At 39.2% G+C, this 17,193-nt stretch overlaps 1 protein-coding gene across 3 annotated transcripts in view; it reads right to left on the bottom strand.

Moving 5' to 3' along the window:
* The window catches only part of LOC140482253 (protein TANC1-like), a 245,970-nt gene that overhangs the window by 62,424 nt on the left and 166,353 nt on the right, over positions 1–17,193 (bottom strand). For all 3 annotated transcript variants that reach the window (XM_072579410.1, XM_072579411.1, XM_072579409.1), the window contains 2 exons: positions 15,622–16,229; positions 1,567–1,675 (listed from right to left, as the gene is read on the bottom strand). In XM_072579410.1, coding sequence (XP_072435511.1) covers positions 1,567–1,675; positions 15,622–16,229 — 717 coding nt within the window. The remainder of the gene's footprint in view (positions 1–1,566; positions 1,676–15,621; positions 16,230–17,193) is intronic.

Genomic DNA, 17,193 nt, shown 5'->3' with positions numbered 1-17,193 from the left:
GATCTTAGACTCACACAGCTTTAAGTACACAATCCAGGTTTCTAACCAAACAATCTTGGCTGAAGGTTTCACAGGCTGCATCTTTTCACCAAGGTAATTTAGTTTTTTAAGCACACTAAACAATTACCTTTCTATAGGAAGGATTCTACTTGCATCTGATTTCAGTCGTCTTCTTCGAACTGAACCTAAAAGGCTCATTGAGAAGGTTTCGATGCATGGGATCCACCGTGACTTGGCTGCTTAGATTCAGAATTGGCTTGCCCATAGAAGACAGAGGGTAGTGGTGAAAGAGTGGTTTTCTGGCTAGAGATCTGTGATGAGTGGTGTTCTGCAGGGATCTATACTGGGGCATCTGTAGCTTGTGATTTATATAAATGACTTGGATGAAAACATGGATGGGTGGGTTGGTCAGTTTGCAGATGACATAAGCATTGGAGTGTTGTGGACAGTGTAGAAGGATATCAAAATATATAGCAGGATTTAGATCAGTTGCAGATATGAGTGAAGAAATGGCAGATGGAGTTTAATCCGGGCTTTGGGAGATCAAATATTAAGGGAAAGTACACAGTTAATGGCAGCACCGTTAACAGCAATGATGTTCAAAGGGATCTTGGGTTTCAAGTCCATAGCTCCCTGAGAGTAGCCACACAAGTAGATATAGTGGTAACGAAGGCATACGCATGCTTAGTTGAGGAACCAAGTACAAAACGTCAGGAAATGATACTGCAGCTTTACAATTTTGGTTAGGCTGCATTTAGAGAAATGCATTCAATTCTAGTCACCACATTAAAGAAAGAATATGGAAGGTTTGGAGAGGGTGCAGAAGTTGTCTACCAGGATACTGCCTGGATTAGAGGGCATGATCTATAAGGAGAGGCTGGACAACTAGGTCTGTTTTCTATGGAGTTGGAGAGGCTGAGGGGAAACCTGAAAGAAGTTTGTAAAATTATGAGAGGCATAGATAGGGTTGACCGTAGGAATCTTTTCCTTCCAGAAATGAAATGTCTAATACTAGAGAGCATACATTTAAGGTAAGACCATGGGCAGGCAGAAGGGATTAGTTTAATTTGGCATTACGTTTGGCACAACATTGTGGGCTGAAGGGCCCATTCCTGTGCTGTACAGTTCTATGTTCTGAAAAGTTTTGAAATAAACTCTAAAATTTGATCATCCAAGATGCTGCTACAGCATGAGATCTTTTTCCCCTCCTGTTGTGGATCCCACAATAGAAACAAATTTCCATAACATTCCAGGTGGCTTTCAGACTTGGCCTCTAACACATACTGGTTTAAAATCATGCTTCTGGAAAGACCTAGTTAAATCCAAATGTTTGAAATCAAAACTCTAAAAAATGATAACAAATATAAATTGTGCACCTCAGACTGAAAGCAAGAATTCTTTTTAGATGGCTGACCTTCATATATTTTTAGTATTCATCAAATGTTCCTTAAACATAAAACTAAAAGCTGTCGTCCTATTTAAATTATGTATCTGGTATATAATGCACATCTAAGCATATAGCAGAGTTTTCTTTTTGTAAGATGAATTCATTGGATCAATGCTTACCTTGAAAATATGGGCTTTCAAGATGTGATGGCCAAATTCTACTGTCTGCTGTCTGTTTAGTTTTCCTTCTTGACGAGAGAACATGAATGCCATAAGAGCATGTCCACTCCTATAAGAGAAGAGCATCAAGGTGGTAATGTTGCAACTGATTGCTGATTAACACTATACACTTACCATTATTTGAAATTCTTCCAGCTCAGGATAATCTATTTTACATCAGAAAATATAATATGAACAGAAAATGGGAGGACTGTAATTTTTTTTTTAAGATGCCATGTTATTACATACTGTAGTTTCAAGAACTTCAAAAAATTGAAAATATTAGTTTATTTTCCAAAAAAGTGTAACCTTAATCAAGTTGTGTTCCTCTGGTTTGACTGTTCTCCAAGCCAATTAACAAGCTCATATCTTCAGTATTTAGCCTTCAATTTCAATTAAATAAATTATTTCTGATTTTGAAGATGAAGGTTATTTCTTTCATCTCAGTATCTGAAAAAGTATTTTTAAAATTTGAGATATGATTTTGTCAATGGAAATTTATACTTATTAAAAACTATTTACTGAAAGCACTTCGTATATAATTGATGTTGTTTATGTAAAAAGAACAGTCAACAGTAATGGTTAGTGCTGGCTGATGTTGCAGAGAAAATGTTTCAGATGATCTAACAAGTGGAATACCTGTCAGACCAAAGAGGGGGCAACGTGAGCTTCTGCCATATTCTCTCGAGCATCACTCTCTCAAAACACTATTAAGCCGGTCTCCTTATTCCTTTCAAATCCCTGCAAATGATGCAACACTACAAACTCAATTCCCACTCTTTTCTTAGTGAGAACAAGGAGTTCATTTTCTATTCCAGGAGTGTTCACAAATGCAGAATGACTTCATAATGATCCCAACTTGTTCTTCTCCTAGTGACTGCAAGAACTGTCTATCTTTGCAGTATTCCTCACAACTTCAGAGATCTGCTAATCCGGGTCACAACTTCTAAGCAGAACAGCACTTCAGGTCTTCTTTCCAAGTGCATCACAATGTTAGGCATTCAGAGTGCAGATAGATGATTTACAAGGATGTTGCCAGGGCTGGAGGGTTCGAGCTATAGGGAGGTGATGGCCTACTGATATCATCAGTAGACTGTTAATTCAGAGACCCAGGTAATGTTCTAGAGACCCAGGTTCGAATGTTGCCAATGCAGATGGTGAAATTTGAATTCAATAAAAATCTGGAAATAAAACGCCCAATAACCATGACACCATTATAGATGTCAGAAAAATCCATCTGGGTCACTACTGTTCTTTAGGGAAAGAAACTGCTAGCTTTATCTAGTCTGGCCTACATTTGACTCCAGACTGTCAGCAATGTCGTTGACTCTTAAATACCCTCTGGATAATTAGGGATGGATAATAAATGCTGGCCGAGCCAGCAACACCCTCATCATGTTAATGATTTTTTAAAAAGTCACCCAGAGTGTCCAATGCTCCAGGGAAAATAGCCCCAGTCTATTCAGCCTCTCCTTATTGCTCAAACCCTCCAACCCTGGCAACATCCTTGTAAATCTTTTCTGAACCCTTTCAAGTTTAACAACATCTTTCCTTTGGCAAGGAGACCAGAATTAAACACACTATTCCAGAAGTGTCTTATCCAATATCTTGTACAGCCACAACATTTCCTTCCAACTCACATACTCAATGGATCACTGCCCTACCTGTGACTCCACTTTCAAGGAATAATGAACCTGCACCCCACGGTCTGTGTTTGGCAACACACCTCAGAACCTTACTATTAAGTGTATATGTCCTGCCTCGATTTGCTTTACCAAAATGCAGCACCTCACATTTATTAAAATTAAACTCCACATGCCACTCCTCAGCCCATTTGCCCACCTGTTCAAAGTCCCTTTGTATTCTGAGGTAACTTCCTTCATTGTCCACGGCATCACCAATTTTGGTGTCATGTGCAAACTTATTAACCATTTCTTCTAAAGGGCCATACTTCAATCTAATGCTGTGCCCTCACATCCTGGTATCTCTTACTAGTGGAAATATCTTCTCCACGTCCTCTCTATCCCACCCACTCAATACTCTAAGTTTCAATCCTTCTAAACCCTGAGTACACACCCAGAGTCCTTGACAGCTCCTCATATGACAAGCCCTTCATCCCAGAGATCATTCTTTTAAACATCCTTTGAACTCCCTTCAAGATTAGCACATATTTCCTCAAGTATCAGTTTCAAAATTGCTCAATATTCCAAATGTGGTCTGACCAGAGCCTTATATAACCTCAGTAGTACACCTCTCCTCTCGTACTCTAGCCTTCTTGAAATGAATGGTATCATTGTATTTGACTTCCTAACTGCTAACTGAACTTGTATATTAACCTTAACAAGATTAAGACTCCTGGCTTCCACAGATCATATTAAAATATAATACAAATACTAATCAAATATTTTATGCCAGTATTTACTGTGGAGAAAGACATGGAAGTTAGGGAACTCAGGGAAATAAATAGTAATGCCTTGAAAAACGTCCATATTACTGAAGAAATCTGTGCTTGAGATTTCCAAAGCCTTTCCCCATTTAGAAAATACACCTCAATTCTTCTGAATAAAGTGAATAACTTCACATTTTGCCACATTGTACTCCATCAACTACTTCTTTGCCCATTCTCCTTGTCTGTCCAACCTTCTGCAGGCTCCCTGGCACCTCTCCAGCTATCTTTGTGCCATCTGCAAACTTAGCAACAATGCCTTCAGTTTATTTGTCCAGATCATTATTGAAAAAGATAAATAGTTTTTGTCCCATTACTGACCCTTGCAGAACTTCACTGGTCACCAGCTGCCACCCTGAAAAAGACCCACTTCTCCGCCTTCTACCAGTCAGCCAATCTTCTGTCCACACCAATACATTGTCCCTAACATCATAAGCTCTTTTCTTATTTAGCTGCCTCCTGCCTGGCACATGGTCAAAGGCCTTCTGGAAATCTGAACATATCATGCTCACTGGCTTTCTTCTGTAGAATGCACTTGTTACCTTCTCAAAGAATTCTAATAGATTTAATCAGGCATGACCTCCCCTTGATAAAGCCATGCTGACTCAGTCCTATTTCATCATGCACTTCTAACTACTGTGCAATTTCATCTTTAATAACGGACTCTAATGTCTTAGCAATGACTGAAGTCAGGTTACTCTGTCTACATCTTCCCAAAATCTGCCTGCTTCCCTTCTCAAATTGGGACGTTACTTCAGCCATTTAACAGCCCTCTGGGACACACCCTTACTCCAACAATACCTGAAAGACTGCCACAAACACCTCCACTATCTCAACTGTCTCCTTCAGAACATCGGGGGTTCATCCAATTCAGGTGACTTATCCACTCTTCAGCTTCCCCAGACCTTCTCAGTGATGGCCACTACACTCATTTCTAGGCCTTGGCTTCCATAGATTATATAGAAACATAAAATATTTGATTAGTATTTGTATTATGTATTTACTGTGGAAAAAGACATGGAAGGTAGGGAACTCAGGGAAATAAATAGTGATGTCTTGAAAAATGTCCACATTACTGAAGAGGTGGTGCTTGAGGTCTTAAAATGCATAAAGGTAGATAAATCCCCAGGACCTAATCAAACATATCTCAGGACATTATGGGAAGTTAAGGAAGAATTTGCAGGGTTGCTTGAATGATCGACAAGTGGAGTGTGGCTAATGTGGTGCTGTTATTTAGGAAAAGCTGGAAGGAAAACCCATAAGGAACTACAAACCAGTGAGCTTGATATCAGTGCTGGTTAAGTTGTTAAGTAGAGGAGAGCCTGAGAGACAGGATCTACTTGCATTTGAAACTGGGGATTGGGAAATCTTTAAAGGTCAACAGAAAGCCACAAAAAAGGCTATAAAGAAAAGAAAGTTGGATTATGAGAGTAAACTAGCTCAGAATATAAAAGTAGATAGCAAATGTTTCTACAAGTATGTAAATGAACAATTATGACTCAGGTAAACATTGGTCTTTTAGACGGCGAAAAGGGGGATTTAACAATGGGAAACGAGGAAATGGCCAAGGCGTTGAATGGGTATTTTATGTTGGTCTTCACACGAAAAGATACAAATAATATAGGTAAAAACAATGACTGCAGATGCTGGAAACCAGATTCTGGATTAGAGGTGCTGGAAAAGCACAGCAGTTCAGGCAGCATCCGAGGATCAGTAAAATTGATGTTTCGGGCAAAAGCCCTTCATCAGAAATACAGAGCAGGCACTGAGGAAACAAATGTGGCTGTGGTAGCAAGTCTGTTTCAGGACATGGTTGAAGAGCTTCAGGGCAGAGGAAATGACCTGGGAGTTGCAGTGGGAGAGGGACTCCCTGAGGTTCTTGTAGAGAGAGGAGGAAAACTTCTTCAAGGCAGGCATCCTTGCAAGAGGATTCGCAGGAGGGTTAAAATCAACTAGGTAAAAGCAATGACTGCAGATGCTAGAAACCAGATTCTGGATTAGAGGTGCTGGAAAAGCACAGTAGTTCAAGCAGCATCCAAGGAGCAGTAAGATCGACGTTTCGGACAAAAGCCCTTCATATTCCTGATTTTACTGCTCCTCAGACGCTGCCTGAACTGCTTGCTTTTCCAGCACCTCTAATCCAGATACAAATAACATGCCAATAATTGATAACAGGGAGTCTATGATAGGTGAGGACCTAGAAATGATCATTATTGCTAAAGAGGTAGTGTTGGGGAAGTTAATGGGGCTAATAGACAAGTTTCCTCGCCATGATGGAACGCATTCCAGGCTACTAGAAGAGATTGTGGGGAAATAGTTAATGTGCTTGTGGTAATTTACCAAAATTCATTGAACTCTGGGGCAGTTCTAACACATTAGAAAACAGCAAATGTGACATAAAAGAAAAGGTAGACAAAAGGTAGGTAACTACAGGCTCATCAGCTTAACTTCTGTCGTGGGGTAAATGCTTGAATCTATAGTCAAGAGAAGAAATAACCAGACATCTGGATAGAAAATGTCCCATTAGGCAGACAGAGCATAAATTCACGAAAGGCAAGTCCTGTTTAACTAATTTACAGAATTCTTTGAGGACATTATGAGCATGGTGGACGACAGGGAACTGGTGGATGTGGTGTATCTGGATTTCCAGAAGGCATTTGACAAGCTGCCACACAAAATAAAGATGTACTGCATATGGATAATGTATTAGCATGGATAGAAAATTGGTTAACTAATAGAAAGTCACGAGTGGGGACATACGTTTTTTTAATGGTTGGCAATGAGAGACTAGTGGAGTGCCTCAGGGATTGGTGGTGGGACCGGAACAGTTTACTATTTATACAGATAATTTAGAGTTGGGGATCAAGTGCACGGTGTTAAAATTCGCAGATGACACTAAAATGAGTGGTAGAGCAAGGTCTGCAGAGGGACATCTGGGTTAAGTTAAGGTTAGCTTAAGTGAGTGGGCAAGGGTCTGGCAGATGCAGTACAATTTTGGAAACTGCGAGGTCATCATTTTAGTAGAAAAACAAAAATGGACAATTATTTAAATGATGAAAATGTGCAGCATGCTGCTATGCAGCAGGACCTGGTTATCCTGGCGCAGGAATCACAAAAAAATTGGTTTGCAGGTGCAGCAGATAACTAAGGTGGCAAATGGAATATCGTCCTTCATTGCTCCATGGATGGAGTTTAAAAACAGAGAGGGTAGGCTGCAGCTGTATACGATGATTGTGAGGCCACACTTGCCGAGTACTGTGTACAGTTTTGGTCTCCTTACTTGAAAAAGGATGCAATGGAAGGGGTGCAGAGGAGGTTCACTAGACTGAGAGGGTTGGCTTATGAAGACAGATTGAGTAGACAAGGACTATATTCATTAGAATTTAGAACAGTGAGCGAGGAATTATAGAAACATATTAATTTATGAAGGAAACAGATAAGATAGAAGCAGGAAGGTTGTTTCCGCTAGCAAGTAAAATTAGAACCGGGGGGCATAGCCTCAAAGTCGGGGGGAACAGATTTAGGACTGAGTTGAGGAAGAATTTCTTCACCCAAACAGTTACGAATCTGTGGAATTCCCTGCCCAATGAAGTAGTTGAGGGCACCTCGTTGAATGTTTTGAAGGCAAAAGATAGATATATTTTTGAATAGCAAATGAATTAAGGGTTATGGCGAGTAGGGGGGATAAGTGGAGCCGAGTCCATGAAAAAAATCAGCCATGATTTTATTGAATGGCACAGTAGGATCAACAGGCCAGGTGGCCTACTTCTGCTCCTGTTTCTTATGTTCTTATGAAAGGCAAAGACTGATTAGGGATAGTCAGCATGGCTTTGTGTGTGGGAAATCATGTCTCACAAACTTGGTCTTTTTTGAAGAGATGACCAATAAAATAGATGAAGGCAGAGTGGTAGATGTTGTCCAAATGTACTTTAAAAAAGAGCTAGCTGATTGGATACAAAATTGGCATGAGACAGAGGGTGATGGTCGAGGGCTGTGTTCAGATTGGAGACTTGTGACCAGCAGGGTGCTGTAATGTTCAGTATTCAGTCCATTGCTGTTCGTCATTTATATACATGTTCTGGATAATAATACAGGAAGTATGGTAGCAAATTTGCAGATGGCATCAAAATTGGTGATATAGTGGACAGTGAAGATGGTTATCTAAAAGTACAACAGGATCTTGATCAACTGGGCCAGTGGGCCAAGGAATGCCAACAAACGTAAGGTGCTGTATTTTGTTAAGTCAAACCAGGGCAGGACTTAGATAATTAATGGTAGGGCCCTGGGGACTGTTGTTGAAGAGAGAGACTGGGGGGTACAGTTACATAGTTCCTCAAAAGTAGTGTCACCGGTAGATATGGTGGTGAAGATGCCATTTGCCACACTTGGCTTCATCAGTCAGGTCACTGAGCATAGGAATTGGGACGTCACATTACGACTGTACAAGATATTGGTCAGACCATATTTAGACTACTGCGTACAATTCTTGTTGCTCAGCTATAAGGAGGATGTTTTAAGCTGAAAAGCGTGCAAGGAAGATATACAAGGATATTACCAACACTGGTTTGACTTATAAGAGGAGGCTGGATAGGCTGGGAAATTTTTCCTTGGAGTGAAGAAGACTGAGGGATGACCTTTATAGAGGTTTATAAAATCATGAGAGATATAGATAAAACAAATAGCAAAGATCTTTTCCCCAGGGTAGGGTGTCCAAAACTAAAGGGCACAGGTTTAAGGTGAGTGGGGAAAGATTTAAGAGACCTGAGGGCAACCTTTTCCACACAAAGGGTGTTGCATGTACAGAACAAGCTGGAACAGGTATTTAAATTTATCCAGTCCATTTTGTTTGTCAGTATTCCTATTCCCATGTACTCAAACTGAAGTAATACCCCTTTTGCTTCCCACTCCCCCCCACCTCAAATCTGTTCTTACGTATTGTCCGTTTCTTTACTTCAATCTCTAAAAGTGCATTCCACAGTCCTTACAATCCGGTTTTCTTTTAAAAAAAGCTTTTGCGTGCTGTCCTAAATCCCGTACTTAATCTGACATCCTTATTCTGTACTAATCGACCATCAGAATCAATCTGCTTCAATCTTGAGGCAAGTGTTTTGAAAACATCGAATTAGAAACACAATCTCCTATTATGCCTTCTTGTGGCTCAGAGTGCTTTTTTTTATTATACCAAGTGACGTGCCTTGGAGAATTTTTCCACATTAAAAGATACCACATGAATGAGCTGTTTTGCATGCAGCAGAAAAGGGTCTATCATTAAAAATTATTGCCGTGATATTCAAACGCACATTTGTACTTGCAACGTAGATGAAACAACATGGAATAGAAACAGTGCATCGATGTTATTACCTTTCCACGTGTCTTTTTACGAAACCATTTGTCTATTGTTCCAAAATTAAACTTGAAAGTGCAGAACGCAAATTATGTATAAGGACAATGCACAAAAAGCTATTAACTAGTTATTGTAAACTGTCAAATATTGTAAACTGTCACGAGAAAATGAACTAATCCATTGATATACAGGTAGTTCTCCTGTAACGCAGGTTTATCAAACTCAATTTGTCTGCAATGATTTGTGAATTGCTGACCTTTTATAAAAACTTCCCTTCACTGTTATGCAATTCTCATTCCTGGCACTAGGTGTCGCGGTACACGGAGCACTGGGCACCGCGTGGGCATCAGATGATCACCCAGCTTTTGTGTTCTCTCATGAAAAGGTATTGTGAAATGTTTGTGATGGTGAACTTGAAAAAGCATTGTGAAGGTGTCTCTAAGGACAAGAAGCTAGGAGCAATCTGTTAATTTAAAAGCTTAAAGAGTTGAGGTAAGAGTGAAATTTCACTGGAATTGACTAGCAATAAAAAGGACAGTGTTGAGGAGCAGCTTGAATCTTGGTTTTGTTGTTTAAAATAATATGTTTAGATGTTAAAGAATATCTGCGGATTCATGAATCTGTTTCAGTGACTAATCACATTGGTAGCCAAATGCAAAATAAAATCCAGTACAGAGGCTTGGACATGGTCACTCAGGGTGGTCAGAGAGTCAGGAAACTGCACATAGTGGGTGAGGGAGAGAAAGGTGGGTGGCACACTTACTTTTGATACATGTGTGGACATGTCCTGAGGGGGCGAGTCGGTTGTGGAGAAGACATTCAGGGTTAGTCAGGGTCAGATGTTAGCCAGGATGAGTGTGAGTGGGGAAGATGTGAGAATGTGAGTGGGGAAAATGGTGGGTACATAGTAGAGAGAGTGTGAGTGAGAGGTATCAACAAGATGATGGTGGCACTTTGATTGGCACAGTGAAGGTCATTGATCTTCTTCCTACATTCTGTGTATTCCTTCAAATGGTTGAGACTTCACTAGCTGGATGGTAACCCTGGTCCAGGTTGGTGTGGCTTTAGTAGAATGCCATCCTTTGTTGGCCTGGGAGAAAAGGGCATCCTGCCTCTACATAATCCCATCCCCATCAGCAGCATCTCCATGTCCTTACCCACAGAGGCACCAATTTTCCATTGTCTGCCATGTCTAGGACCAATATCAGGAACCATGCAGGGCAGCTCCAATTGACAGCTCTTGTCTGGGTGTACAATAACTTTTTCATGATGCTGCATCACAGATGTTGATCAATTCTGGGATAGAATGTAAGATAGGGGCACCAAAGGGTGGGTTTGGTGATAAATCAGGTGGGTTATGTAAAGTAAGGTGAAAAATGTCCCAAGCATCACGGTATGAAACCCTGCAAAAAACTTGAAATTAAGATTAAGCCCTTGATTAATCAAAGCTGGGATCTGACTTATGCAATGTTACCATTGGATGGGACCAGAAGACTGGCTCTAATGTAGTGCAGGCAGCAGGTATAGATGCCAATTGAGTGGAGGCAGGGACAATTCTGATGAATTGCACTTGACAGGTCAATTACAACAGGTCAAAATTTACTTAGACTGTGCAATCATTTGTGTTAGGGTAACTACTATTTTTGTTTTGATTTTTACTGATATTTTGTGTGGCGTGCCCCTACCCTGTTTTTCCCACAGCCCCATCATTTCTACTACACAATTTTCTGTAAAATGGCATTGCACAGGAATGCAACTATGACATTATAGGAGAACTACCTCAAATTAAATTTATTTAGTATTAGTAAAATAGCATTTTGGAAAAATTGTAAATGTGTTTAATTTTGTACACTTAAATATGGCAGAAAAGTTATCTAACAATTAGATTCAATGCATAAATAAAACAATAAAGATTTTGATACATATTTCATAGGCTTTGATATGATATTCCAGGAGCAAAATTTGCAATAACATTAACTCATACATATCTTGACTTTTACAAATGCAACAGTGGTTGCCAGAGTGATGGTCAGTGATTGACAGGCACATGAACTGTGGGCATATGTAATTTTGCACATGGCGGTTCACCTCGTTGTGTTAGCCACAAAAACAGCCATATACAAACGTATGTTATTATTGCTGATGCACACCAAGGTAATCTGCTTGAAAACAACTGACTGATAGATTTCATTCTCATAATTTGATCCAATAATGCATCAGTTCTTTAAGCATACAAGATTATTACTTAAAGAAAATATTCTTCACTCACTTTTCTCCATTTTTTCACTACCTGCTCTATACAATGAGTCACGTCTAAACTCTCACACAACAATAATATTACTACTATTAGCTCGATCAGCCTTCAGATTTGCTCTTCATTTTCACTCCAACAATTAGAAAAGTTCCACGTAACACATATATATTCTCCACATGAATGTCATCAAAAATTCTAGAGGACCACAGTCTGTTCTTACATTAAAGAGACAACTTGTGGTAAGTTTACCCTCAGGCAAGAGGTGAGGTTGATAAGTGCAGGTATGTCATGTGCACACATGTCAAGATGCCAGAACGAGAGGGTGTAGGTTTATGGCAGGAGAGGTAAGATTTAAAAAGGACAACTTTTCACACAGAGGAGTGCATGTATGGAATGAGCTGCCAGAGCAAGTGTTGGAGGGGGAGACAATTACAATGTTTAAAAGGCTTCTGGATAGTATATGAATAGGAAGGGTTTAGAGGATATAGGCCAAGTGCGGGCAAATGGGACTAAATGAATTTAGGATATCTGGTCAGAATGGATGAGTTGGACCAAAGAGTCTATTTCCATGCTGTACATTTCTATTACATGATAACAGTAAGTGTCTTCTAAGCTCTTACAACATATTCAGTTCCACTTTTCTGGTTAATTGGAATTTTTCTAAGCTCCTTTCTCCCTTCCATTTCCTGAAGCATTGCAGCTCCTGGAGTTTTACTCATATCCTTTATGAAGAACATGGATACAAAATACCTTTCATCTGTCATTCTCCAGTCTGACTTTCCATACATAGGACCATTGCTCACTTTGTTAACATTTGCTTCTTGATTTAGACATACTCTTAACAATCTATTTTATATATCTAGCTAGCTTTTACTTGTACTCTACATCTTCCTTTTCTTTGGTTGCTCTTTAGTTATAGAGTCATAGAGATGTACAGCATGGAAACAGACCCTTTGGTCCAACCCGTCCATGCCAATCAGATATCCCAAACCAATCTTGTCCCACCTGCCAGCACCCGGCCCATATCCCTCCAAACCCTTCCTATTCATATACCCACCCAAATGCCTCTTAAAATGTTGCAACTGTACCAGCCTCCACCACTTCCTCTGGCAGCTCATTCCATACACTTACCACCTTCTGCGTGAAAAAGTTGCCCCTTACGTCTCTTTTATATCTTCCCCCTCTCACCCTAAACTTATGCCCTCTAGTTCTGGACTCCCCCACCCCAGGGAAAAGACTATTTATCCTATCTATGCCCCTCATAATTTTGTAAACCTCTATAAAGTCACCCTTTAGCCTCCAACGCTCCAGGGAAAACAGCTCAAGCCTGTTCAGCCTCTCCCTGTAGCTCAGATCCTCCAACCCTGGCAACATCTTTGTAAATCTTTTCTGAATCCTTTCAAGTTTCACAACATCTTTCCGATAGGCAGGAGACCAGAATTGCAAGCAATATTCCAACAGTGGCCGAACCAATGTCCTGTACAGCTGCAACATGACCTCCCAACTCCTGTACTCAATACTCTGACCAATAAAGAAAAGCATACCAAATGCCTTTGTCACTATCCTATCTACCTGCGACTCTACTTTCAAGGAGCTATGAACCTGCACTCCAAGGTCTCTTTGTTCAGCAACACTCCCTAGGACCTTAACATTAAGTGTATAAGTCCTGCTAAGATTTGCTTTCCCAAAATGCAGCACCTCGCATTTATCTGAATTAAACTCCAGCTGCCACTTCTCAGCCCATTGGCCCATCTGGCCCAGATCCTGTTGTAATCTGAGGTAACCCTCTTCGCTGTCCACCACACCTCCAATTTTGGTGTCATCTTCAAACTTACTAACTGTACCTCTTATGCTCGCATCCAAATCATTTATGTAAATGACAAAAAGTAGAGGGCCCAGCACTGATCCTTGTGGCACTCCACTGGTCACAGTTGGAATGTAGATGAAAATCTCCCATGACTATTGCTGTGCTTTTCTGGCCAGTTCTCACTATTGCTTCCTTTTTTCTTTCAGATTATCCTTTTGATGGGTTCTGGATCAGTAGCAGCATTTTCAGAAGCAGCGTGGCTACAGAGTCAGCCGGCCTGTAAAGCCCGAAGCAGCAGCATGCTGTGGGCTGATGTAGTCAGAAGTCGGGACTCTGGCAACGGCACAGTGTGGGCTAAAGCGGGAGTATAGCAGTGGAGAAGGAAAAGTTGGACACTAAGTTATTTTTACTTTTTATTTTCAGTTGACGAGAATGGTGCCTATGCATGGAGATGGTTCATCACTTTCATATTTAATACACGTGACAAATAAATGATTCGATTCAATTCAATTCAGATTTCCAATATCTACAGTATTTTGCTTTTGTAAAATATTATTGGCAAACTTCAAATGGACCCAGAGTTTCAAATCCCCTGAAATAGCTGAAGTCTTAAATTGCTAACATTAGATTTTCTTTGGTGAACTATAAAAGCTGCATACACCTGTTTCAGAAAATGTCTTATTTCATGCAACAAAATATATTTTATGTAAAATAGTTGGAAATCTGCATTGAGGCAAAAAAGTTTTCTGCAAAGTAAGAACAACACATATATATATATATATATATATATATATTGCCATTAACATTACAAAAGGCACTTTAAAGCAGCATTTAAAGCAAAACTTGACTCTTGAGACACAAAAGGCATTAGGTCAAATGACCAGGGGTTGCATCCAAGAAGCTGGTTTTGAGGAATGCCTTAATGGATGAAACAGAGGTCAAAAGATTTAGAAAGAGAACTCCAGAGAATTGGGCATAGGCAGCCTAAAGCATGAGTACAAATTGGGAATGCACAAGAAACTAAAATTGAATAAATGCACATGTTAGAGATCTGTGGGACTGAAGGAGATTTCAGAAACAGAAGAAGAAAGGATTTGAGAACAAGGATGATTTTTTTTGAAATCAAGGTTATGTTTGCTTAGCAACATGGTTGATAAGTGGATATGGGGTAATGAATGAATGACAGTTTGTGAAATAAGGATACAAGAAGCTGGGATATGACTAACTTCAAGTTTATTGAAGGTAGGATTTGGGAAGTCTGACAGTAATAAAGGCATAGATGAGTATTTTGTCCATCAACTTGGGCTGGGTTGGATTTGATAATTTAACAAAAGTTGAGGAGTTGAGATGTTGAGATATATGGTGATGGGATGGAACTAGACATCACCTGTATACCTGAAAACTAGCAATGCATCTTTTTTTGATGATACTAAGAGGTAGCTCAGAAACTACAGTACTCTGTCAAATTCACACAGGAGTGTCAGCCTTGTACGTTTAATAGACTAACATCCATTTATTGGACTAAGTAGCAGAAAATTTACATTTACATGAGTTTTATTGTAAATTCATAGTTCAGCCCAAATACCATTTTTATTCTTTCCTTTCTCGGTCCACAGTTTCCACTCTTCTTTTAATCTCTTCTACTCTTTCTTTTAAAAAGCAATCTATTCAGAGATATTGATACATACATCTGGAGCAGGCAGGACTTGAAACTGAACCGACTACTTCAGAGATAGGGACACTACCATAGCATGGCCAAGAGCCCGAAAGAACCCAAAGTCCAATGACAATCACCAGCTTTCAATCAACTCTGGAACTTAAAAGGACCTGAATTTCTAACACAGAGTCCTAAGGGCAATTTCAAAGAAAAATATTCTAATCCAGATAAGTATACTTACAACTGAGCCACAGCAAAACACATGTATATTGATCAAAGGAAGCCTCCATTTAATTATGCTTTCCGTCATTGCGAGAAATACATTTTAACCCTAAAGATTTTTTTTAAAAGTTCTAATTTTGCTGTATGGCAATGAATTAACTTCCATTAATCCAGGATCAGTAAGGAATGCAAGTTTGCTTTTAAAAAATGGACAAAAAAGATCCAAGTAAATCTTCCATTATAAATCAAACATGTAAGAACTGCTTAAAAATTCAAATGCACCAACCTTGAATCACAGAGAAAGTCCAGACTTTCACCATCAGCTCTCCAAACAAGCCACTCTCTAAAGGATGGATGACAGAACATTCGAGTCTTATCCCTTCGTTTGATCAGGAAACATGAAAGGCTCTCCATTCTCTGCTGGAAGTCCTCCCACTCCAAGTCACCCTTCACAAAGCCAGCATTTATTGCTTGGAAAATTTGCTCATCTGTCAGTGGATGAAGGGATGCCAAGGCCACATTCAACACAGGAAGGGCCTTTGCAAATGAAGTGTGTGTTCGAAACCTCATGTTGCATTGCAACAGATACAGTTCAGACAAGGATACTGGAACTACCTTGTAACTTGCACTCTTAATGACTAAATGACCCTTTTCAAACAAATCCAGGGTCAGCTTCAAATATAGGTAAGATCCTTGGCTACGCATGATGAGATGATTGCTGACTTTGCTCACTGTGATAGTGTCAGTTTTTCCACTCAAAGAGATATTATTCAGTATTCCATGACTACTGTTAATTCTGTGATGGATGTATGCATTCAGATCCCCATTAATATCTTCATTCTCTGGAAAATCATCCAGAGAAATTTTGACAAATGGAAGTAGATTTGTGATCTCCTGTAAGAAATAAGGTTTTTAAGATTGAGACAAAAAGAAATCACAACAAAAGCTGCAAATATTGAAAATCCAAGTTGACATATTTCCATTGTAGGAACATTTTTGCAAACAATTTTGTTTTGTTTCCATATCATTCTTACATTTTCAAGTCATTATATTTCAGTATTCAGCTAAAAAATATCTATAGTTACATTTAGTGATCTTTGATGTGCTTGAAGACAAATGTTTGTTTTCAAAACTTGAGTTTTTTTGATGCTTTAAAAGACAACGCCTTACATTTCAGCTTCTCATAACGCTATAGGTTAATTTGTAGCCTTAAGTGACTTTAGATAGATTCCCAGCCCCTTCTGGTAGTTTCAATTTGAGAATTTGAAACCCTGAACTGCACTAAAATGCCTTTTCTGATCTATTAAATGCTTAAATTTTAAATTTCATGTGGTTCATACTTTCTAAATAGACTAATATCTACATGAATTCTTCCATATTCTCAAATCACATCTTTGAAGCATTGCCACTATTGTTAAACTGGTAAAATATGGCAGTCAAATTGCTATCATCTGGTCCTGTAACAACAAGATGAATAGCTAGTTTTTATTTTATATTTTTAGTTTCCAGGACATCAATTGAACGTCCCCTGCTTTTCTTTCTAATAATGCCATTCTACTTTTTGTAGCCATCTGAAGAGATGTCACATTTGGAACCAAAGCTCAATATCTTATTCAAATAATGTAACTGTAACAATATAGCACTTTGGTGCTCAGCTCTTTTGAGTGCATACCTTTAAACTCTCAAACTTAAATTCATTCTAAAATTTGAATTTTTATGACTTTTTGTTCATTTCATAAAGTTACATATGGTCAATGTGGAATAACCTAAATTTTCACTGACATGGGGCACAATAATAGTAATAATAGAACGGTACTTTAAAGAAGCATTTGATAAATCTAACTCCTTGCAAACTCTT

The sequence above is a fragment of the Chiloscyllium punctatum genome, chromosome 10 (genome assembly GCF_047496795.1).
Source record: "Chiloscyllium punctatum isolate Juve2018m chromosome 10, sChiPun1.3, whole genome shotgun sequence".
Lineage (NCBI taxonomy): Eukaryota > Metazoa > Chordata > Chondrichthyes > Orectolobiformes > Hemiscylliidae > Chiloscyllium > Chiloscyllium punctatum.
Note: the sequence above shows the minus strand (reverse complement) of the source record. Positions and strands in the feature narration are given on the sequence as shown.